Here is a 23,585-nt window from a genome sequence, read left to right on the forward strand (position 1 = left end):
AAACACTCACAAAATCGCGATGGGACATTTTTTTATTTAAATAATAATACCTGGTTAGAACATTTGTTTCAAAGTCAACGACTGATTTAAGGTCTTTGGTACATGCAAAACAAACAGTCTTGAAAAATCAGTATTGCACCAACAGTACATTCAATTCCAAACAGTTTTAGTGCAAAATAAGAGCAAATAACACATTTTAAGGGTGAGTACCGTCATTAGTAATAAAGCAAATAAATTAATTCCTATCAGTCAGAGGTAAAACCTCATGGAAGAATCTGGCATTGTTGGTATCTTCTCAAACATCAGGCGTGTTGGGACCACAGGAAGCGATCGCAGCGCTCCAGCATGGTCTGAATGGTCGCCCTGAAAAACACAAGACAGACGTGATGAAGCAAGCCCGCTTTGTTTACTTTTTGTTTGGACAACCGTGGAATGGACAACATGCTCACCGCTGCCTCTTATCAGCCACCTTCAGCAGTTCACAGACCACTTGTGAGTGAGGAGAAAGACTCAGCTTCACTCCACACTCCTCCAAGACGGCCAGGGCTCGCTCCGGCCCGGCCGTGCGGGCCAAGCGCAGGGTCAGGGCCTCGGCGTTGACATTTCTGCTGCAATCTGCCGAGCCGTTGGACAACGCGTCCCCGTTCACGTCCGACATACAGCTATGGTCCTGAGCTAACTGGATCAGGAGCTTCCATTCGGAGAAATTTTGTGGCTCCGCACCTGGATGAAAAAACATTCTTCATACGTCAACTATTATTGAATTGAATTGAATTAAACGTGTGTTGAAATTGAAACGTACCCTCTGGTTCCTCCAGCAGGCTGATATCATCCAGTTGACAGATTGTTGAGAAAGCTTCGTCGCGGCGCTGTAGCTGACAACACAGGTGGAGATAACCAGTCCAGTACCTACACATACATGAAACAAGTGAAATGACTGCAGACGTTTGCTTCTAAATGTGGAAATGAAATGCTATCAGTGAGATGAAGTACCCGTGACTGCGGCAGGTTTCTGCCATCTTCTGCTTGGATGACAAGTCTGCGGGAATTTGGATCAACAAAGACAGGAGGCGGCCGTAACCCCAACTGAGACGATGAGAATTCCACCTGCAACAAAAGGTTATTACTCATTGTTTATGACACAATATGGAAATAAAATCAAGCCGCTTACCTGGGCCGTCCCTCGGCTGTCATTGTATGGGAGCGCTGAGGTGCATCGTGGGTAAGCGCCAGCTCAAGCCATTCCTGCCGCAGAGATTCGGGCTCAAGAAGTGACTGCAGGAATGACAACCTAGGGAGAATTCATCCAAATTTTAACGCCCCCTATTGGATTATTTTTTCTTTCAAGCTGCAAGTGTACCTGTGTTCTTCAGGTTGGGATAGAACCAAGTTATCCAGGTAAGCCAAGAAGTGGCTTTGCTGGGCCATCCGCATCACATCTGCTGGAGTGATGGTGGGATAGAATGGAGGAAAAGAACGGACCGCCGACTCTCCGTGCTTCTCGTACAACCTAAATTGCGACATATTAAATGACGTTTGACACGACTTCCACAAGAGAGACAATCGGAATATCGGCCGACCTGTAGAAGTGAGCGAGGAGAACGGGAGGACTCCACGGCTGCAGTTCTCGCAGATAGCGTAGTGATCTCTGTAAATCTTCTTTATGAATGATTTCCACCACTTTACTGGACTTTGTCACACCTATAAGAAAATAAATTGGCCGAGATTTTCTAACTAATCATTTGTGAGTGTACTGATGCAAACATTCGAGAGCGTTTTTTGACCTAGCATGGCCTTGACGAAGGAGCTTTGCACGTCCTGCCGCTCCTGGCCGCATCGCAGACACATGCGTCTAATGCGATCTTGATCCAGCAAGAAGAAATAGCGCCGTAGGAAGGTGACGCAGCTCAACTCGTGAGCATCCGCCTCTTTGCTGAAGCAGCTCATTTCGGTGTAAAGCGTGGCCAGTTGGGTGAGATTCGCCAGGAGATCGGAGGGAAGCGCTTGGGGAGAGGTCAATCGCACGGCTTCTTCGGACAACACTGTCCCGTTTTCTGAGGCTAGTTGACGGTCGTGATCCACCTCCTGCAGCGAGCTCTCTGTTGACTCTTCTGCTTTTTGTGAGTATGTGTTTAAAAGCGGCTCCAATGCGTGTACAGCTTCATCGTCTGATTCGGGCTGAGCCGGCCTGAGGACTCGCTCCAGCACCTTCAACCATTCTTGAAGAGTTTCTTGCAGGAAATATGGATCCAGCAGAACTAAAGGATCTTGGATCTGGAAACTGATGCCAGAACAGGTTTTTATGTACTGTGCGTACCAAAATAAGGTAGAGATTCAAAGATATTGGCCATTGACAAGTGGTCTATATTGTAGATTTTGTAAAAAAAAAAGTACTTAAATCCTTCTTTTTTTTTTTTTTTTTTACGCCATGGTTAGTAGAATTCTCTGTACTTACAGGGCCCGTTCAGTGGCAGACTGAAGCTCGAGTAGTTCAGATTCTGTTTTGGGCATGTCCGATTCAATCCTACGACAATCAATGAATTGTCAGCGATTCAATCCCGTCACGGAAAGGTAATTAATTTAGAAGTGAATCTTACTCAATATCTGTGTCCTCCATGAACGCAGCAGAGGTGGCAGGCATCTCGGGGTGAGCACTCTCTCGAAAGTCAGATCGCTGCCACAGCTCAGAGTTCATCTGGAGCGTATTGATCTTCTCGGTTGTCTTCTTGACAAAACTAGAAACACTGAGAATCGGGGGCGGGGAGAAAAAAAATGGATGAGTTTCTCCAGGTAATGGAGGGCAGCTGAGTGTAATGCATGGAAATGAAACATGTCAGCCTTTTTACAAACTAATGAGTGACGTGGAAATAAAACTTAGTGTGTGGGTTGAAATCTTTACTGGAAAGGGGAAGTGAAAAGCCACCTCGTTATAGTTACGTTTCAGTTCATTGTTCGAGAAAATGCCAAAAATAATCTCATCAGCATCCCAAGGTTGTTAGAGTTAAAAACAAACACAACTAAAACAAAAATCATGAATGAAATAAAAATGAGTGCTTATTGGGTGAAAATGTTCTTGCTGATACATTACTTTGTTCCACGTGAATAGTTTCACTGGACATTTCGATGCGTCTAATTTAATTTAAGAGGCAATTTTATGCACTGCATTATTCTTTAGTTGCGTGGATTTAACACATTTTTAAAATGGTTTGGTTAAAATTTGACTAAGAATGCTGATAATGACATTTTACCTCATATTTGACAAATAACCTGTAGAAAAAAACATTTTAATTCACAAGTAACAACAAAATTAAAAGAAAGTATATAAAAAAAGCTAATATTCTTTGATTAAATTCGTCGGATTAATCGGTTGGACACTCACAAAAAAAAATTAAAAATTTTTTAAACTAATTATAAGCACCTGTCTTTGACGGCTTGCAGCGCAATGCGAGGGGGTTTGGTGCGGAATGAGAGGGGCAAGTGAAACTGCAGTCCTTGCTCGGATCGGTCGGCTTCTGCACGCTCGCTGCTCTGTGGATCTGAATGGAGGTCGTGGGGGGAGCCAGAGGAGAAACACAAAGATGGATGGAGGCACTGGTGGCGTACGATGAGAGGGTGAACACCACATGCATGTAGTCGGTGGACGATGGGGGTGAGGGGGGACAAATGCTGTGCAATGCAAATAAAACTGAACACAGGTGATGATGTGTGTGTAGGACACAGTGACACAGCATTATTATTAGAACCATGGTAAACACAAAGCCGGATTCTTGTGCTCATTCAAATTTCCAAAATTTCAATGTCAAATAAGTGGCGCCTTAAGAGAAATGGAAATGCCATTAATCAGTTCCGGCCTTCTCTCAAAAACAATAAAATGGTGGTAGTTAAAATAAGGCTTCATAATATGACAATTAAATTGAAATAAAAGGATAAATAAAAGCTTTTGTCACATGGCATCTGAATGCTTTTTATTTGCTCTTTCTGCCATGCCCACCTTCACCACCAGAGGGCAGTATAAGACAGAAACCTTTTTTCTTCTAAAGACATCTCAACGGGGGCTCTGTCACTCGTTTCTCAAGGCACCACTGTCTAATCAATTTAATATGTCTTCAAACAATTACAAGTGCAGGCGTCTCAATTGTCTCCTACCGTGGTCCACTTGATCTTCTTCCTGCACAAAGCTGAACTCTTTGAGCCGCTCCTCCTCCGACGCAGACTGATGAATGAGGGAACTCGTCTCTTCGTCAGACTGGCTCCCTCGCCGACTGATCACTCGGTAGATCCCGCAGTCCAGGACGTTGAAGCTCTCCTGGATTTTGAGAGAAAGCGAATTATGTTAAGAGACTAAGGTCATGTTACATTTCCATGCAGAACATGATTGTATTTGCAACAGGTTCATAATGAGACAGGATCAATGAACAACACGCAAGTTTCAGGAAGCCCAATTTTCACATACGTGTGATGAAATGCTGCTTCTGCGGCTGCTGCAGGCCGAGTCAAGTGGCTCCAGCTTGGCGATCACCTCATCCAGTTGTCCAATCAACTCTGGGTGAGTGCTGGAACTGAGCTGGGATCGAAGGTGTTCCAGACGGTCCATGGGAATTGATTTCCTCGCCTGAGTTCGACAAAAACAAAGCACAAATAACAGACCACTTTGTATTTTTTAAACGACAAGTGCAAAAGCATTTTGGATACAAGCCACCTTACCCGACTGATGCAGACGGTGTGCTGGAACATGCAGCAGACCAAAGCCGCCAGAGCCCAGGACTCCCGTCGCAGGAGACGTTCAACACAACGTTCTACTGACAACAAGGAGAGGTGCGACAGATGGCCGCCGCCGTGGAGGCAGAAGAGCTCGTTGCGGTGGACTGCGATATCGTGCACGTCTACAATACCAAAAAAAGAAGGTTGACTGTCTAATATACTGAAATGTTCACGTCTGTGTGTGTGTATTAAAGTCAGTCACCTTTGAGCTCAGTCCAGAGAAGAACTTGCCCATTGTGAGGTGTAAAGATATAAATGGCTGAATCAGTCCAGGTAAGCAAATTTTGGTCTCTGTCCAAAAAAACAAAAAGGACAATTGGTCAACTAACTCTGTGCAGTAAATCAACATTAAACGTTTATCATAATATTAAATAATTTATTGTGCAAACATTTAAACGTGACTCTTACCCAAAATATAATAGTTTGGGGAAGGCAATTGATTGAGGGCTCTTCTGGGCTGGATTGTATTGTGGCTCATTTCTGCAGAGTTTTATGGGCATTAATGTTATTTCACACAAAGAAAAAAATAGTTGAAGCATGTTAGAGTTAATATAATTACCTGTAAGTGATAAGAGGTAGCGGAGGGCAGTTGAGCACCTGTTTGAACTGCTGTGTGCTTAAAACCTCGCCGTTAAAACTGGCTTCCCATATGCGAGAGCCCGGCCGAGCGCAGTAGAGTAGCGGGGGCTGGCCCCCCAACAATCCTTTGTTCTGAGGGAAAAAACAAGCCCCATACTCTCCGTCACGCTCCTTGTTTCCCACACGCCAAAACTTCTCCCTGGCGACAGGATATAAAGGCATCGGGAAAAAATTATTAAAAGATTAAAAAAAAAACAAAAGAAAAAATAATCATGTAGGAAATTGTTAAATTGATAAGTGTCTTTATAAAGGATATTGTTAATTATTAAAAACATATCATCAAAGGTAATCAGAGCAAAATTGGCATTTGAGAGTGTAAACAAGAAAGTAGCTCTGAGTTTCCTAAAAGGTTCGTGACCTCCGGCCGGCTCTGGACAATCGCAACCGCCACTCACTTCTCCGTATCACAGAGATAACAGCGGGTTAGAGAAGACACCAGGAGCCGACCGTCCTGGTAGCCAAGCTGAACCACTTTGGAGTCGACGGTAGTAACCGTCTGAACAGGAAACATAACAAATCCTGAACCCTATACAAACAAACAACAACAAAAATATTTTTGTGCTAAAATAATCTTTAAAAAATCTGGTACAGTGGAAATAATGCGAGTTTCACTGTAGAGTAAAATCACACTATTTTGTGTGTGTGTGCTACCTTTCCCAGTTTCGAGGATCCTGCCCGGAGAAAAGACACCTTGCCTGCCAAGTCTCCAACATAAACTTTGAACGTGTTGGTGTCCCAACAGAGCGCAGTGATGTTCTGGCCTCGATGCTCCCATGACACGCTCACTCTCTCTGGACGTCCGCGGCGCTCCAGCTGCAGCTCCCACACCACCACTAGACCTTGACTGGACCACACAACATGCCATGTCAACCATAAAGAGATGTCCAAAGGTAAAATGCATTTTACCTTGTTGCGACAGCAATAAACTCTTCATCGTGTGGACAGCATGACACTTGAGTAATGGATCCTTCCTGAAAGGTAAGTCATGTCAATCACTGGTGGAGCTAGGATTTAGTTTTCCTGGTGAGGGGAGGGGCAAGGATATTCCCCAAAAAAAGAAAAATTTACAACCCCCCAAAAATTCCAAGCCGATAAATACTCTTAAGTTAGCTACGGGGGACAGATGAAATGTGGAAAAAAATTCCAGAGTCACATATTACCTTGTGAGTCAGGATAAGCCTTTGTTTCCAGCCCTCCCTCTGAATCAGGTGCAAGCCTCCAGCCGACGTTCCTAACGCCAGCCACTTTCTCGACACAGCCAAACATGTGCACTGAAACACAACACCAAAGAAGTACAGTAAATTTTCATCTGCAGCCACTAGCTGGGGTAGAAAGAAAATCAAGCTTATAAACAAACGCTACGGTAATAGTGATCATGTGACTGTATTGACCTTGAGCCTGCCGGAGTCTAGGCGCAGAGTGGAGAGGAGAGGGTCAAGGCAGTCGAATTCTGCCAAGACGTGACTGTGGACATCTGGTACGACCGCTACACGAGGCATCGTCCCTCACGGTCGGTCATCCACAACTGGAAGAGAACGAGAGAGCCAGCCTTCAGTACTCACGTTTGTGCTTGGTCATGTATGCTGTGGCATCATATGACTCTCAGCAGGGTTCTTAAGTCTCTCAAATTGGACAGCCATGACTTTGGTTATACAAGCCCGTGCAAACAGCGTCAAGCAACGTCAAACTGCTGAATTGAGAAAAGAGAAACCATAGACAGTCCATATTTTAAACTTAAATACAGAATATGATTTATGTTTGATTTCCTGTTTGTGCTTGATTTCAATACGTAGGCAGCGGTTTAAATATTAAAACTCAGTTACTCTGTTTACAAATGGCATTTAAAGGAAACATTTCTATATTTAGAAGGAGTAGGTGATGATAATCTCAAGAATAAGTGAAAAGTAACATCTCTGACTATGTATTTCTTTTATTTGCAAGCACTGTAGTGTAAATTGGTGAACATCTCTCATCATAGGATTATTTCTGACCCCCCCCAAAAAACAGAATCATAATTTAAAACCTCACTGTGCCCTGGAACAAATTACTTAAGTCTTAAGTAATTTAAGACTTAATTTAAATTTAAATAAGGCTTAAATTTTAAGCGATCCTGCACTCCCTAAGGCTGCTTATTTAACCTGAGTTTTAAAACTGGAATGATTGGTTCATTAAAAAGAAAAAGCATAAAGTATTTGGTACAAAGATCAGCTGTGATTTAGTGTTTGGATATCAACTTTTTATGCCTATTTATTTTCAAGGCAGCATATTGTTTACATTTTGTTTATGCATGGGTCACGTGATCGCACCAGGAAGTACCTTACGTTCAAGCTATTGTCAACTTGCCGAAAGTGACGTCACACTAGTGAACTGCAGTAAACTCTAAGAGTAATAACGGTTTAAGAACTCTCACGTGATAAACATATTGTAATCACATTTTCTCGGAATGCAGCGTTTCACTCGTTTACATCGATCAGTGGCGCTCTCGTAAACAACCCGAAGCGGCGAGTCGGTCACGAGACGACACACGTCTGCTGACCCTGAAATGAAACAATTTTGTTCAAACTACACAGCAGCGCAACAAAAGTTCACACAACCGTCAAAACTATTTAAAATGGTAATGATTTTTTCCCCCGTCGATTTCTTGTATGAAGTCGATAGCGAGCGCGCTCGCTGTTTTTAGTCGAGTCACCGTTCAAATAAAAATGATGAAATACTGTGAGCAAAAATACACTAACTTATTTTGGCCTCGCGGTTTTAGACGGCTCCGTTTTTAAGAAAAAAAACCACTCACGTTACCTTGGGAACTGCAGCCGAGTGGTCAGCCTCCCTGAGCGGGCGAGTCGACTTCCTGAAAGCGTGCTGAGCAATGAGCATGTTCCGCATCTTGACTGGTTGGACGACACGCCTCATTAAGAATCCGCAAATTGGGAGAATCCGCCTCATAAAATGTTTATTTCTCTCCCTGAAATCAAGGCGTGATTCTAACTTCCACGCATGCACCATCATCAAAACGTTTTACCTCTTTAATCCAGAATAACATTTTGTATGTACAATACAGTGCAGACAGAACCGAACAATGTTAACTGTGTTTCACACACACCAACACTCTCCAAGTGTGACATGTCATTAGAATATTGCTAAATCCATTAACTCTGGAACACTAATCCATTCTTTGTCCTATTTCCAGAGAGGCTCTCTGCACTGATAAAACGTCTGCAGACCTCTGCTGGTCATCCTGGGAGCCTACAAGATTTATATGGCCATACAGTCTTGTACCATTACAGTCCCAATACTGAAACCAATCTCTCATCCGTAGAAAGAACACAAAAAATAAGAAACAAGTTTTCGTGACTAAAAATGCCATATGCCTCTCGGAAACGGCTGCAGCAGCGTTCGTTCATCGCGAGCCTCCCGTGAAGCCACCCGGCTACGATGTGTCGTCTCAGCAGGGCGCCTAAAGCCTCCACGGGACGTCCTTGTCCACTTGGTCTTCGTTGTCCTTCGCTAACAAAGCGTTCGGCCTCAGGTTTTCCTCATCATGCGGCGTGTTTGCCAGACGTGGAACTTGCTGTAGGCCGTTTGTAGCATCTGCTCTAAGTGTGCCGTGATCTGCGAGGGTGTTAATGAAGGAAAGTATTTGGAAATTAGAGTTCTGCGTTCATCTCATTATCTCTTTATGTGAAACCCAATCAGTCATCAGTGGGGAGCGACAGAATATGAAATCGACCTATGGAGGGAAATCACTAGAAACACACTTAAGAGTCTTGAAATCATTGGATACTTACATTTTTATTTAAGTACTGACGCTGAATCTTCTCTTGGAAAGGACAAAGCTTGGTCGTCTGAAATCGCTCGAGGTTGGACTTCATTTTAATCAACTGTATAACACAAAAAGACGCATGAAAGTTTAAGTCAAGGATGACTAACGCCATGTGATTTACAGTCATGTTACTGTCACCTTCTCCTCCAAAAATGGCGTGTTGACGGGAAAACAGGACCAGAAATGTCTCAATAACTCCGCAGCAGCTGTATAAAGATGCTTCAGTTCCCCTTGGATGTCAGATGGGACCATCTCTGCCAATACCGCAAATGAGAAAAGCTAAACAACTGATATCAGTTCGGGGGGGGGGGGGGGGGGGGGTCCCAGGAACTAGAATGTTTCCCACTGAGATTCATCAACGTACGATTTATGGCTTGCTGCGATCCCGTCTGCATGAGCAGGCCGCCGGGAGAAAGTGCTGCGATGGCCGAAGTTGCTGCCGCGCTGGTCAAAACCTGCAGGGAGGAAACGGTCATAGACATTTGCACAACCTGATCTAATGCGGAAGCAGCTTTGCGTGGAGATTGCAAAAGTGATGCGAGAGTGAAGAGAGGAAGTGTAAAGCGGCTGGTCAAACCTGAGTAAGGTTGGGTTTGTAATCGGCCATCTCGTGGCGGACGTGGTTGACGGAGTTAATGATTTCTTGGCTTGTTGTGTATTTTAGAGACTGAAGAGGCACAGGACCATGGGCATACCTTTGTATAAAAAGGTTCAAATGTACAAGATTAAAACCAATGTGGAGAACTGTTTAAAAAAATAATAATAATAGACCCGACTTGAACATAGCTTATTCAATGTGATGGTGTGCACTTGAGATGGAAGAAATAGTGCAAACCTGTCTGACTTTTTGAGGTTTAATGCAACCACTTTTGGCCCGTTTTCCCTTTGCAGATCCTCATACTCTATGGCTTCTTGTATTTTCACCTAAGAAAATTGCAAAAGTGAGCCATCCTATCCAAGTCACATAATGGGCGAAAAAATAAATTAAAACACTTCACTTTCTTGCTGGGAGGCTGGAAGAGGTCAGAATCCCGCGAGTTTCCATCAGTGCTGCTAGTCTCACTATTTTGGTCAGTCTCCCTTTAAAGCAATGGAGGTGACAATTTAGTATGAGGACGTTCTCGTCTATGATCTTTCTATGTGTATTTGTACCCCTTGCGTGAGCCTGCTGCCAGCACCATGGCACTGTGATGGTTGAAACGCTTGATAATGGCATAGTTGCTGCTCTCCTTCACCGTTCGGTTTGAAGTGGAAGGCAGCGGTGTCGAGGCGCCGTAACCCTGTAACAAAGATAAGCAAGCGACGAGGTCCCGAAAGAAACTGTTTTTGAGTTTAGAGGTTCTACGATACTTGTCATCGACTTTGTAACTCTTACCTCATCCAAGGATTTATCTTCTAATGACTGCAGGTCAACCAGGGGGTTCTTAACTCCTTGCACCACCATTGATTTTAACCCTTCATATAAAAACAAAAAACACATCACCACACACACAAACTCCTACCTATGCGAGGGGAGACCTAATTGCTTTCTACCTTTTTCATCCAGCTTGGCACACTCTGTGAAGATGTCCTGTGTGCCTGTGTTGATGCGATCTCGGTGAAAATACTGCGACTGGAAGAAGCGTGTCCAGAACTCCTTCTCGGTGAGCTCATGAGGGACACTTTCACAATACTTCTGTTGCACTGCAATGACGAGCGGAGTTGATATAGATTGTGTACACGCTTAGCACCGTTGCATATACAACGAAACCGTCACGGCCATGTTTACCTGCAGGATAGGTTCTGAAGATGGATTCAATGATATCAGCTGTCAGATTATATCTCAAGCCATTGCAGCCATCTGTTTGTGGTCGTATGTCTGCCTATAAAGTTAAAAAAAAAAAAAAAAAAGGTTTAAAATGCAGCTGAAATTCTGGCTAAAATTTTACACAAGGGTTTGAGTCACTCACCAAAAAAGCTCCAGAAATACCAACTTCCTGTTTATTGTTGCATACTGCAGGGTGTGTGTGTGTGTTTAGGCCTCCTAATCGGTTAGCCCAGAATTCCTCAGCACTGATCACTTGGCTGACCACTAAATCTTTATATAGTTGAAAAAGCAACGGATCTTCTTGAAGCATCCTATGTGTGTAAAAAATAATAATAATAATTTTAGATATACAATAGCAGTCAACGGGTTCAACACGGTCTAAATATTCTCAACGTGCTTAGCGTCATGCTGTGAATTAGCAAGAGTTTCAAGCCTAACACACTCACCTGTTTTTCTCCTCCAGTTCCTTATTAGCTTTCTTCTTGAACTTGGGCAGAAGCTGCTGCAGCAGCTCTTTGGCAGCCTCACGGTCTTTGAGTGCCGTGCTCTCATTAGAAAAGTGGAATGTGGTACTCTCACCGGAGTGAAGGACCAGTTGGAGTTGAATTTTTGCTTTGCCATCAGGGCTGATTTTCTGACCTGAGCAGACCATAAATAATATTCCATCATTCAATGGCTTTACATTGTGATATTTACACAAAAAGAGCTCTCACAGCGAATATCCGCATAGAGGTGGCTGATGGTGAAGCGGTCCTTCCCCTCCGGACTCCACGCAATGCGTTCAGCCATCAAATACAGAGTGCCATCCTGTTTCTTCTGGCGAACCTTTTTCACCACCAGAAGCACCTCTTCTGACAGTGAAGCCATGGCTCGGATGTGTAAACTAAAAGAGAAAAAAATCAGGGTCACATTGTTATTAATAGTGCATCTACGATAATCAAAACGGTGCATGCTTGAGAGGAAAACCAAAAAGTAAACCTTGACAAAATGTATACCGACTCATCTAAGCAAGATCAGATGATGAATAGTGGAACTGACGACACATCGTTTTTAAATACATATTCGTTCTGCCGAACAAGAAACTCTGCTGCTCTGCATACGAACAACCAAGTCACTTCAGTGTGTAGTCGCGTATTTAAAGTGAATAGCAACTCAGTTTGCCTGAATTACGTTAGCTAGCTCAAACAGTGAGGAGGAGAAGCTTGAGAGCAAAAGTCGGCGAAATAACTTCCTTTACCTGAAAACTGATGGGCCCCGCTGCGAATCTTTCACCTTTATTCAACACATTATTTCAAAATGAATACCTGATAGGCCCTGAATGCAAATAAATGAGCCGTCTGGCAAATTAATGTAGACTGCTCTAATAATGTACTTCAGCACATTATACTTCAGCACCGACATAGCTGGCTGACAATGTGTTACACTCAATATGTCCGACCGTGAAAAGAGAGCCGAACATTTGTTCCGACCAAAATGTAACTGTAACTGTATATTTACCATAGATATAAATATTTTTTAAACAACACAATAATAATGATAAATTAATTAATTTTGGTTATAATTTGCCGTGACTTGGATGACTACTGTAACCTGCATCTGATGAGTAAGCTGTAATGTCGTCCTGACATAAAACAGGCCACACCGTGTGCTGAACAGAAAACCGGTGGTTCTTTATTCTTCAACTCCCGAGTACCGACTCCAGAATCACACTTAAGCTCTCGCGATAGAGTATGGGCCGTTCAAAGACCAGCTAGTGTGGGAAATTACAATATTCGTTCATTCATTACATCTTCCCCTCTTTTTGAAAACCAGAGTCTATCTTTGGCTCCACCAAGTGGTTATAACTTGTAACAACAGAACATTGTTATTATTACTATAGCATACCCAGCTCTTGTTTTCCCATATGAAAGCTTTCCGCAACTAAGTTATATAAGACAAATAACAGTATCTTAACACCGCATCAAATAGCTTATTTGAACACAGTATAACTTTAACTTGTTTTCCCCCTCTTTCTAACTACAGATCTAACTTTGGTGAAGGCTTACTCACTCGACCTGAGCGAGTGATTGTAACTGTCTCAGTCATTGATGATGTCTCAGAGGTTGTAATAATGTCGTCGTCCCCACTCTCGGGCGAAAGATCTTGCGGGGGCCCGCTGATAGCTGGAAGTACGGGAGCAGCTGGCACTTTCATTAAGTGGTGGCAGTTCCGTCTAAAACAACCTCCTTGGGCCGTCGTCACGACATAAGACCTGGGTGCAGAACTGTTACCTTGTACCATTCCTGGAGTAGCCCATTGTTTTTCATTGTCCAGTTTCATCAGGACCTTGTCTCCAGAACTCAGTGGAGGTAAGTGTCGGACACCATTCCTGCGGTCATAATAAAATGCTTGCTTCTGTTTGGCCGCAGCATCTGGAGAGCGCGTCTCCTCCCTGTTGGGCCACTTTGGATCCAGGTTAGCAGACAGGATGGGCAGCGTGGTTCTGATCTTGCGGCCCATCAGCAGCTCCACTGGGCTAAAGCCTGTAGAAGTAGTGGGAGTGCTCCTATAAACCATAAGAGCTAAAAGGGGGTTTTCCTGCTTAAGAATTCCTTTTGCTATCTGCACTGCCCTTTCTGCATGACCATTACTTTGAGCGTAATGCGGGCTAGATGTGGTGTGGATAAAATCTAACTCTCTGCTGAACCTCCTGAACTCTTTGGAAGTAAACTGAGGCCCATTAACAAGCTCCTCTGGAACCCCAAACCTGGCAAAAGTAGCAGCTAGCTTACTTATAACCTGAGTGGTTGTGGTTGTGGGCAAGTTCAGAATCTCTAGATAGCGAGAATAATAATCAGAAGCTACCAAGTAAGTTTGCTTGTTATATTCACATAAATCCACCCCTATCTTTTGCCATGGTCTGTCTGGCAATACTGTTGGGATGAGTGGCTCTTTATTCTGTATGTGGCTAGTTGCAGTGCAGAAATCACATTCAGTAACTTTGTTGTTTATGCATTTTGAGATCCCTGGCCACCACACTGATTGTTTGGCCCTCTCTCTACACTTCACTAGACCTTGGTGACCATCGTGAATTCTGTCTCTCATCTCAGATCTCATCACACTAGGAATTACCGTTTTTTTCCGTGTATAATGCGCCCCCATGTATAATACGCACCCTAAAAATGGCATGGTGATGCTGGAAAAATGCCTGTACCCATGTATAATACGCACCCAATTTTTTTTTTTTTTTTGTGTTTGTTTTTTTAAGTCCCAATGATCATCACACAGCAACACATTTCACCACCAACATGTATTCCCCACTACTCGGAAGATCCAAAGCTCTTCAATGCATAAGAAAAATGTTACATGTAATTAGGGTGACAAAGTAGGACGACGTTTGCATTGATGCTGTAAAATAATTGCAGAGGCATTTTCCCGAAAAAATCCATAAAATAAATGCTTTTTAGGTACATTACTGTTAATTGATTGGTGGAATTTTTGCTTTCTTGTTTTTGTATTGGGTCGCGTACATGTATGTCTATCGTGTTATGTGTCTCGTCACCGTGGGGTAGAGAAAAACGTAATTTCGGTCTCTTTGTGTGTTGTGACATGTGGAGAGATTGACAATAAAGCTGACTTTGACTTTGACTTTGAATTGCAATATAATTCAAGGTTGATCTCGTTCAAATTTAACCGTGTCCAAATACATCTCAAAATAATCCGTTTAGTACACATTTGTATGTGAATGTCAAATGAGAAATTTAAAATCAATTCGGCACGCCCGAAAACTTTTTCTTTTTGCCATCTTGGAGATAATTGAGAATGAGATGAGTGAAAAAATATACAATCAAAAATTGGCAATTCGTACATAGTTTATTCACAAGCAATTCATGAAGCTTTTTTCCCCAATTTTGATAAATACTTTTTTTATTTGGTTACTCAGATATTCCCAATTCAGATGATGCACATTTTCTGGGATACATTGTACGGAGCATTTGAAGTGATAATATTTTTTACTTAATTCAGATGTGATTCTAATGTTAATGTTAATAGCTATAGTTTACTTTAGGTTATTTTAATTCACTCTGTATCTTCGCAGTTCACAAAACTAGTTTGGTTTTCTTTCAAGCACACGATATACTCTGCTAATTTGTCACCAAGGCACTTTGAGCATTATGACTTCCTCTGAGAGGTAGCACTTCTCAGTACTGAGCACCAGGAAACCAAGCAAACAGTGGCAACAACAACAATCAAATACTGTATTATTAATCAAGAATAAAAATGCCCTTTAAAGTGCATTTCTTTTATCAAGCGCAGTAGGCTCGAGTCTATCAGTATGCTGTCACACCCGTCCGTCCATGTTGGACAGGCAACGTGTTGGGACAAGCTTAGAATGCTTCCAAATGGGACCAAAGTGCAGCAGGAAAGGCAAAGAAGGGGCGGGACACCTTTTCAAGTCAAGTCAAGTCAAGTTTATTTGTATAGCCCTAAATCACAAGCAGTCTCAAAGGGCTTCACATAGACAGAAATTGACAATTATTCTCAAAGCATCGCCTGATCTTAAGCTCCCTTTTGTGCCCAAGCTCCCTTTTGTGCCCAAGAGCCACGTTTGACTTTGAAAACTGACACATGGCTCAGGAAATTTGTACTACTACAAATGTAAAACTGAGAAAGGGCATTTGTTTGCAAAATCATTTATTTAAATTTCTACAACTATAAAATGCACTGTGGCACTCATTCACCGCATAGCCTTATTTGAAAAGCCGTTTTTCTTTTTTCTTTTTACACTCTGTGTCAGGGTTTTCCAAACTATCTTGATCTATGATTATGTCGGAATGTATGTAACCAGTAATAAATAACCTAGCTTGTTCCATCCTACACAATGTCGTAAAACATCCCCTGCTCTGCTAATCTAGAGGTCAAGGGCTTTTTAACTTGTCTATTCAGTCTACTATCACCCCCACCCTTTTTCTCTTAATAAAGATGCTCTTGTGGGAAGCGAGAGTCAGACTTCATTCGAGCATCGCTGTAAACACAGCGACGAGTGAACTCTCCACCTGCAGGTGCCCAAAACGACTAACTTGTCTCCGTGTGGTTCTTGCAAAATAAGTTAGAGTGAGCACCACTCTAACATTTTGGTGCCGAAACCCGGGACCCTCATACCCGCCATCTGACTGACGGAGGAAGACGTGCTGCATTGTCGACAAGCCAGCGTCCATTAGGAGGACCTGGAAAAGAAAGTCCTGGGAAGAGAACTTCTTCGCTGGGCCAGCATCTTAGGTCTGCCTTCGTCTGACAGAGGTGGTTGACGGGACCCGGAAATGCAACGAACCAGGGGTCAAGTGAGTTAAAGCCCTAAAGTTGTGGGATTGTGTGGTTGTGAAACGCGTAAAAGTAAAAGTGCACAGGAATAAAAATAGGCAAGACAGAAGATAAGAAGTCTTGTGGAAGGAAGGGGTGTTGTAGAATCCCCCATCCGGATGAAGCAGCTCTTTTATTTTTAAAAGAGGACTTCGCGTAGGCAGGGATAAGAAATTTGTGTGGTTGAATGTGTGACTGGTAGGATAAATTGACTAAAAAGCAGTTCTAGCATTGATCGACGGCAATAACACAGGCTAGTAATTTGTTAGAAGGTCAATTTAAACCTGCATTGAGGATCCTCAAAGAAAATGAAAAGAGATTGAAAAAAAACACTGGGAAAATTAAAATTAAGATGAGAAAAAGGAACGATAAATCTCTAGCTCTTGAAGGAGATGAGTTCATGGCGAGTAGATTTCTTGATTGTATGTAATACATGCTGAAGTGGAAAAAGAAAAGAGAGAGAGTTGAATTGTGCTAGACTGTGGTTGAAAGCTTCACAAGAGAGAAGAGAATAAATCCACAAGACAGAAAGTTGAAAAGTGCTGCGACTATGTTTGTCAGGCCGGAAGACAATGAGGCCACAGTGCGCAGGCGCACTGTCCCGGCCACGGCTCCAGCCGCAGCTCAAGCAGAAGAGCAAGAGAGGCATTCCGCTCGTGTGCAAAACTTGTATACAACAACTATGCAGTGGGACAGGCATGCTGAAAAAGTGATCCAAAAAGGCAAATGTTCTGATGTATTTCATCTAGATGATGATAATGATCTCAATGAAGATACAGCGATCTTCTTCCAAAGTTCCCAAAGGGGAGAGGAAGAGTTAGAGACCAACAAGGCCGAAGGCCACCGTGTAATTCAAAACCCCCATCAGATTCTGACAACTGTTGGAACTGTGGGAAACGTGGACACTGGTCAAGAGAGTGTTTTAGAAGAAAAGAAAAAAAAAAAAAACGGTGCCAGTCAAGGGGCAGAGGAAGAGGCAGAGGAAAAGTCATATTTACAGCATGACAAGCTTCCTCTCCTTTGACCCCTCATGCTAAGACAGAGAAAGAAAGAATAGATGCCCATATGACAGCAAAACATGTCATTGTCAGATTATTGGAACATTTTTTGGATTATTAGAGCTCCTGTCCATGCAAGAAGTATGACAATGCTGTTTGTATGCCCAACGACAAATTACCAGGGATCAAATTGTGTGTGTACACTAAAGTTAGAATTTGCAAATCAAGTGGTAAATGAATGCAACTTGAAGATAAATAAAAAAAATTAGAATGTACTGTCCTTGTGTGCGTGGGAGGGACTAGCTCATGATCGACCACAGGAAATGGCCAGCCTGTGACGAATCATTGGTGCTGGGACCTGCCCTACGCGCGCGAGAGCTGTGCATGTGTGTTAAAATGATGAAGATTGGCTAAACTTTTAGTGTAAAGAAATTTGCTAGACTGTGGTCTATTCAATTTGCACCGCAGAACAGAAACGACTTGGAAAGATAAAAATGAGAGGAAAAGAGAAAAATGTGTTTGCGAGCAGAAATTTATCCACACTAGTGCATGTTAAGTGTCGAGCCCTCATGAGAAATTTGGAAGAAAAAAAAACGACAGAACACGCTGTGTTTAGCTTCTGCTTCTCTAGCTCGACTTGACTTCTTGTTATTCTTTTGCTAACAGTACTTTCGAGCAAATATTGATTGTAAAAAGATTGGACGACTCCACTCTTTCATCCGCAGGTTGCCCATGTAAAGCCCTGACCGCTTGATGCACCACCACCACCACCACGGGGACCCAACACGGCTAAAGCGAAGGAGCACCGGCTTCGCGTTAACTGAGCACTTTTTCGGAAGGAAGGACGCACAGCGGGAGGAGTTTGAGGTGTCGGACATTTGGAAGTTCACCCCAATGGTTGGTTCCCGGAAACTCCGAGCGCTTGCTCGCCGGCCGGCCGAGCTGGGACTGAGGTCAAGGGCGATCACTGGAGAGCGTTACGGAGGAATGCCAGCTTGAATATCAGTGGGTGGAAATACACCAGCTATTGAGTTAATTTCAAATAATGATACTGAAGACAATGTACTGTCTCATTAAATAGGAACTATAGACAGAACGTAGCTCGAAAATAGGATGAGTTGCAGGACTTACAATATAAAGACGAGATCGCTGTTACTAGGAGAATTTGAAGTTTGGTAAACAAACGTTACTAGTGAATGGATGGCAGCAGCTACATTTGGAGATAGTCTTACAAGTTTGATGTCCCAGTTTGTCACTCTCCAGTGCCAGGATCCCTGAAAACTCGATCCCGAGACTCTGCCTGCAGCCATGGACGTCTACAAAACGGTGCCTGGCCTTGAGGCACCTTTGACCTTTGGCAAGGACAAAGAAAGACTGTTGTTGTACTTGTAGGGGGACAAGTACACTCTGGAAGAAAGACGACATCCTCGGGGACGAGAAAAGACAGTGAGAAGAGGAGGAACTCACAATGTTGAAAATGGACTCATTTGAATAATGGACTCAGTCGAGAGTGATGGATGGGTTGGCTCTGAAGCAACAACAAAAGAACACCAAATTGCAGCAGAAGACATATGGACATGAAGTGGCCGACGGCCAAATCGCGCTCCTTGCTGTGGCGTGGCTAAACTTGGTGGGGCTTGAGTCAAAGTGGACAGGAGCTTCATTGTGCACTGAGTTTGACAGAACTGAGGAGATTTGATAAAATTTAATAATGCGTAGCGCTACAGAGAGAAGCATCATGGTCAGAGTTTGAACAGATTGGACAAAACAAATAGGCTAAAACGGTGAGAAACAAGAGCGAGATCTGATGGATTGACTCATCAGGCGTAAGAAGTAGAAATTGAGTTAGATACATTTTAGAATAGGACATTTGGACTAAAGTGAATTCAGTCAAGAGGAAGCTAGGTTGCTCACTGTACCTACTCAATAAAATAGTAAGTTCGTTGCACCACAGTGGAGTTTGGGTGGTCAGAAAGTTGGATACGTTAAATTTTTGACTTTCACACAATCATGCATAGGAGTCGCACAAGGCGACAGTTAACAAGACAATGACTGTCATAGGGATCACTTACGACTGCACCGACATGGAAAAGTAGAAGCAAGGGAGTTGAGTAAGGGATTATATGCAGAACAGTCCGCTATACAGTTACCAATAGGAGGTTCTATCAAAAGAAGCTACATGAGAGATGTATAGAATCCCTTTGTCTGTGGTCTGTGTTCGTGCGTAATCTCTGTAAAGTTGTGTCAGGCTGTTGTCGTTTGTCTGAGCCTTGGGTGCGCGCTCGGTGTGTGTGCGTTTATGTACACAACCTGTGTGGGTGCGAACGTGTTAGGAAGAAGACGGCATGGATAAGGGAATCTCCTTTAAGACAGGAGGCAATAAATGGGAAAGCCCCTGTCATAAACGGTCTTTGGTTAGGAGGAATCATTAGGAAGTGCTCAAACTCTTCTTTCAAACACTCCTATCTGCCTCGTTAAAAAGGGCATTACAATTGACTACAAGAGTTGCAAAGGGCAGATGAAGAACAGTCCTTGGCAGATTATATGATCAGGTCCCTCAAACCGAAAGATATGTCCAATGCAAATTTACTGCCGCCTGATCTTTCCTCCTCACAGGTCGACAACCCCATCAATCCAGGAGACTGGGTCTACATCAGGGTCATCAAAGGAAAGAACTGGGCCAGCCATGGTGGGAGGGACCATTCCAAGTCTTGCTGACTACCCCCACCGCAGTGAAGATCGCTGAACGACCCAGCTGGATTCACCTTAGCCACTGCAAGCTACAAGGAGTGCTGGACCCCTCATTTCGGGACGGTGGCAAAGTCTGCGAACAACGATCCCAACTCCGCTAGGCGGGGGTATGTCTCGGTGTTCCTGTCATCTTAGTAGCAACGGGGCTCCACATGCCAGGTGGATCCTCTGCTGCGTTGTGGTTGGAGCATGCTATGGTCTATGGACACATCTGAACAGACCAAGTGATAATGTTGACCGTGGGAAACGATGGTCACACGATGAGAACTTTGAGGACTGGTCATGAGACCCCAGAAACCCATACGAAACCAACGTTTGGTACCGGTATGTGAAGGTCACTGTGAGAGCGCACACACAGGTGGGATGTTATGTGTGTGTTCAAAAACTCCCCTTGCTCCACACAAGTTCACTTGGAGGCCAGAGCAATGAATGTCACTGAAGCGAAATGTATGGCATCCATGGGAGGAGATTGATATCAACACCGTACTGTCGGTCAGTGACGCTACCCCTACCGCCCTGGACTCGCAGGAATGAATCTGTGATCAAACTATTTTGGATTAATCCCAATGTGACTGTTGGAGGACGACAGATGCCACAAGTGGCCTAAACCAGGACGCTACCTGGAATGGACTACACGTGTTTCATCCAAGAAAACAAGACCCACGGATGCATTCACGACAACTGCTCTCCAGGAGGGAACTGGATGGGAGCTTTGGACATCACCGCTGTGTGCCAGGATGGGAGAGCCATTTCAAGGTGTAAGGGCTCTCCTGCCAACATGGCTGTACCATTGGACGGGTCCTACTTCATTCGGAACGGATCGTGGCTTTATTTATATTTTCTTATTGATAGCATTCTGGTCGCCTAAGGCAGAGGGACCGTGTGAGACTTTTCCTGCGATTTAACATCGGCCAGCAGGTTTTTAGATCACACAATAAGTTTGAACTGGAGTATTGAGGGAAAACCTCTTCTTCGCTGGAAGTTATTGCTATCATTGGTTGTTTTTGTCATGTTTCACCCTACACGTTCCCCAGCACGTCCGCTGTCGTCTCAGTTTTTTATTGATCTTTTTTTTTGTTATTAGTTTTATTATTTTTACTGTTCTTCTTTATATTTTCTTCCTTGTGTTTGGTTGATCGGGTTCACATAATCATATGATAAAACAGGAGGGATATGTCAGTGTTTTCCAAACTATCTTGATCTATGATTATGTTGGAATGTATGTAACCAGTAATAAATAACCTAGCTTGTTTCATCCTACACAATGTCGTAAAACATCCCCTGCTCTGCTAATCTAGAGGTCAAGGGCTTTTTAACTTGTCTATTCAGTCTACTATCACCCCCACCCTTTTTCTCTTAATAAAGATGCTCTTGTGGGAAGCGAGAGTCAGACTTCATTCGACCATCGCTGTAAACACAGCGACGAGTGAACTCTCCACCTGCAGGTGCCCAAAACGACTAACTTGTCTCCGTGTGGTTCTTGCAAAATAAGTTAGAGTGAGCACCACTCTAACACTCTGTTCGTCATTATTTCATTCTCTTAGGATCACAAAGCACACTGGCTGCTAACTACCGCATCTCATACTCTCTTTGTACTATACATTGTTCAGTACATGGTCTGTTGGAGTGTGAGAGGCCTAGTATCAGATTTGTTGCATTTCCTTTCTTTCATAATCGACGGGACAAGGCAGAATTCACCCACTCATCTAAATTTGAAGCGCAGCATTAGCACCATCTACTGGAATCTGGATCTCAAATTCACCTGCTTGTCTTACATTGCTTACTCATGCTTGAAAAGTCATAAACAATCCATCATGACAAGTTTAAAAAGAGCAACTTTGGCGAGGGGACATAAGCTATTGCTGGAGCCTTGCTTCGCATCACTTCTAATACATTTTCTTCTCCTTTGCATTTCGGCTGCTCCTTCATTTGGCGAAAGATTCTTGCACAAAAGGCCAAGAAATCGATGAGGTTTTTTTTCTTTGCGACAGCTCAAGTAACCTTTGTGGGAACCTCCCGTGTAATTGGAACCCTGTTACTAGTAGAAGAAGGTAATTATGTACTACGAATAGTAACATTGTCTTCCCTCTAAGGTGACCTGGAGGGAAAGGTGAAATGGTTGGACAACTATCAGAAGGTCAAGCAACTGAGAGACGCACTGGTGTGGCTGCCTGTGTGGGAGTGGGCCAAGCGGGCCTTCATTCCCGAGGTTGGTGCTGCCGAACGGACGGCTGTCGTATCTATCTATCTATCTATCTATCTATCTATCTATCTATCTATCTATCTATCTATCTATCTATCTATCTATCTATCTATCTATCTATCTATCTATCTATCTATCTATCTATCTATCTATCTATCTATCTATCTATCTATCTATCTATCTATCTATCTATCTATCTATCTATCTATCTATCTATCTATCTATCTATCTATCTATCTATCTATCTATCTATCTATCTATCTATCTAGCCATGCTAGCTCACAAATCCACGTCATCCGAGTCGCTGGAAGACTGGGACTCCTCTTGGCCTTTGCCCCATACAAACCTGTAGTTGTTCTCCAACTCCTGCTGTCGCTTTTGCTCCTTGTGAACTTCCTCTGTGCCTCCAGGAAGGGTGCACCTTCACGGTTCTTGACCAGCCCATCTCTCTGGACCGACTCCGGCTCAGGAACATCGATCAGCTCAATGCCTCAAGTAATAACAAGAGTGTTGATATGCATCTGCACTTCTTGTGAGGTTTACATAATTTCATTGTTGAATTTTTTTTTTTTTTTTCCCAAAGCATCAGGGCTGCCTCATTCTTTTATAATCACGCACCAGAACCGCTACCAGCAGTGTATTGGTGCGTTTGTCCTTCAGGCTGTGTCCGAGTCTTCCAAGGTAAATTTCTTTATATTTATTGATTCCAATTACGAGCTAGACTCTCTTCATTCTGTCAATTTGTATTCATCAACACACTATTTCGGGAGATTTGTTGACATCGTTTTGACTCCCTTTGCCAGCTCAGCTTCATCTGTGCATACTTTGGATAAATTACTGTGCTATTTATGCTACCTGGCTGTCAGTCACTGCACCGATGATAGTATAGATGAATGTTTGTTTCAGTAATTACTGTAAAACTGGACGGTACCCTTTAGTAAAGCTTTATTCTTCCTGACTTTGTATTCAAAAGGAAAAGTATGAGTGCTACTAGGGTGTGTCTGTTTTCCAGAGAGCATGGCTATCGAAGATAGAGGAGGCCGTATCGGCCCTGCTTAAGCTGGACTCTCGGCAGCCACGAGTAAAAAACGATTCACTGTGGTTGGAATCTTCTCAGATCTGAAATGTCCCGCTACACGAGATGCCATTGCACATGCCCAGTTGTGCGCCGGCACTTCACTCTTCCGTGTCACCAATGACTATGATTCCACTAGCATGTCGTACGTACACAGTCAACTGCTGTAGTAGTCTACCAATAAAACTTTG

The 23,585-nt window shown here is 43.3% G+C and overlaps 2 protein-coding genes and 1 long non-coding RNA gene across 7 annotated transcripts; 1 reads left to right on the top strand and 2 right to left on the bottom strand.

The window, feature by feature from the left end:
- Positions 1-14: 14 nt before the first annotated feature.
- On the bottom strand, positions 15-8,318 carry LOC133157643 (BLOC-2 complex member HPS5-like). 5 transcript variants are annotated; one of them, XM_061284338.1, is made up of 23 exons: positions 8,197-8,318; positions 6,792-6,925; positions 6,561-6,671; positions 6,307-6,371; positions 6,052-6,244; positions 5,796-5,926; positions 5,321-5,539; positions 5,170-5,241; positions 4,964-5,052; positions 4,705-4,883; positions 4,454-4,612; positions 4,147-4,306; positions 3,419-3,536; positions 2,598-2,744; positions 2,456-2,524; positions 1,785-2,281; positions 1,581-1,701; positions 1,361-1,510; positions 1,172-1,291; positions 994-1,107; positions 803-909; positions 450-723; positions 15-363 (listed from the first exon to the last, which is right to left on the bottom strand). In XM_061284338.1, exons 2-23 carry the CDS (start codon positions 6,897-6,899, stop codon positions 303-305), a joined length of 3,264 nt encoding a protein of 1,087 aa, XP_061140322.1. In that variant the 5' UTR covers positions 6,900-6,925; positions 8,197-8,318; the 3' UTR covers positions 15-302. The 5 variants fall into 5 exon arrangements, with proteins under 5 accessions (XP_061140322.1, XP_061140323.1, XP_061140325.1 ...); XM_061284339.1 differs by having other exon boundaries at positions 4,454-4,607; positions 4,700-4,883; XM_061284341.1 differs by having other exon boundaries at positions 8,192-8,271.
- Positions 8,319-8,405: 87 nt separating this feature from the next.
- On the bottom strand, positions 8,406-12,464 carry LOC133157645 (general transcription factor IIH subunit 1-like). Its single transcript, XM_061284346.1, has 15 exons — positions 12,265-12,464; positions 11,741-11,910; positions 11,474-11,666; positions 11,170-11,338; positions 10,989-11,082; positions 10,754-10,903; positions 10,596-10,675; positions 10,373-10,500; positions 10,219-10,300; positions 10,056-10,144; positions 9,798-9,915; positions 9,585-9,675; positions 9,359-9,474; positions 9,186-9,278; positions 8,406-9,009 (listed from the first exon to the last, which is right to left on the bottom strand). Exons 2-15 carry the CDS (start codon positions 11,892-11,894, stop codon positions 8,923-8,925), a joined length of 1,644 nt encoding a protein of 547 aa, XP_061140330.1. The 5' UTR covers positions 11,895-11,910; positions 12,265-12,464; the 3' UTR covers positions 8,406-8,922.
- A 1,830-nt stretch (positions 12,465-14,294) lies between these two features.
- Positions 14,295-23,585, top strand: LOC133157309 (uncharacterized). The gene is made up of 5 exons (XR_009714992.1): positions 14,295-16,348; positions 18,091-22,325; positions 22,730-22,814; positions 22,903-23,000; positions 23,332-23,585. It is a non-coding gene; the product is annotated as an uncharacterized LOC133157309 (long non-coding RNA).

Source organism: Syngnathus typhle, linkage group LG7 (assembly GCF_033458585.1).
Source record: "Syngnathus typhle isolate RoL2023-S1 ecotype Sweden linkage group LG7, RoL_Styp_1.0, whole genome shotgun sequence".
Taxonomy (NCBI): Eukaryota; Metazoa; Chordata; class Actinopteri; order Syngnathiformes; family Syngnathidae; genus Syngnathus; species Syngnathus typhle.

What these genes read in the sequence shown, in the direction of transcription:
- LOC133157643 (XM_061284338.1), bottom strand. Translation starts at nt 6,899, where the DNA reads ATGCCTCGTGTAGCGGTCGTACCAGATGTCCACAGTCACGTCTTGGCA. An exon ending in AGAAGATCAAGTGGACCACG is followed by an intron (nt 3,537 to 4,146) that starts GTAGGAGACAAT and finishes ACCTCCATTCAG; the next exon opens with ATCCACAGAGCAGCGAGCGT. An exon ending in CTGCAAGCCGTCAAAGACAG is followed by an intron (nt 2,745 to 3,418) that starts GTGCTTATAATT and finishes CCCGATTCTCAG; the next exon opens with TGTTTCTAGTTTTGTCAAGA.
- LOC133157645 (XM_061284346.1), bottom strand. Translation starts at nt 11,894, where the DNA reads ATGGCTTCACTGTCAGAAGAGGTGCTTCTGGTGGTGAAAAAGGTTCGC. An exon ending in CCTCTATGCGGATATTCGCT is followed by an intron (nt 11,667 to 11,740) that starts GTGAGAGCTCTT and finishes TGGTCTGCTCAG; the next exon opens with GTCAGAAAATCAGCCCTGAT. An exon ending in GAACTGGAGGAGAAAAACAG is followed by an intron (nt 11,339 to 11,473) that starts GTGAGTGTGTTA and finishes TTACACACATAG; the next exon opens with GATGCTTCAAGAAGATCCGT.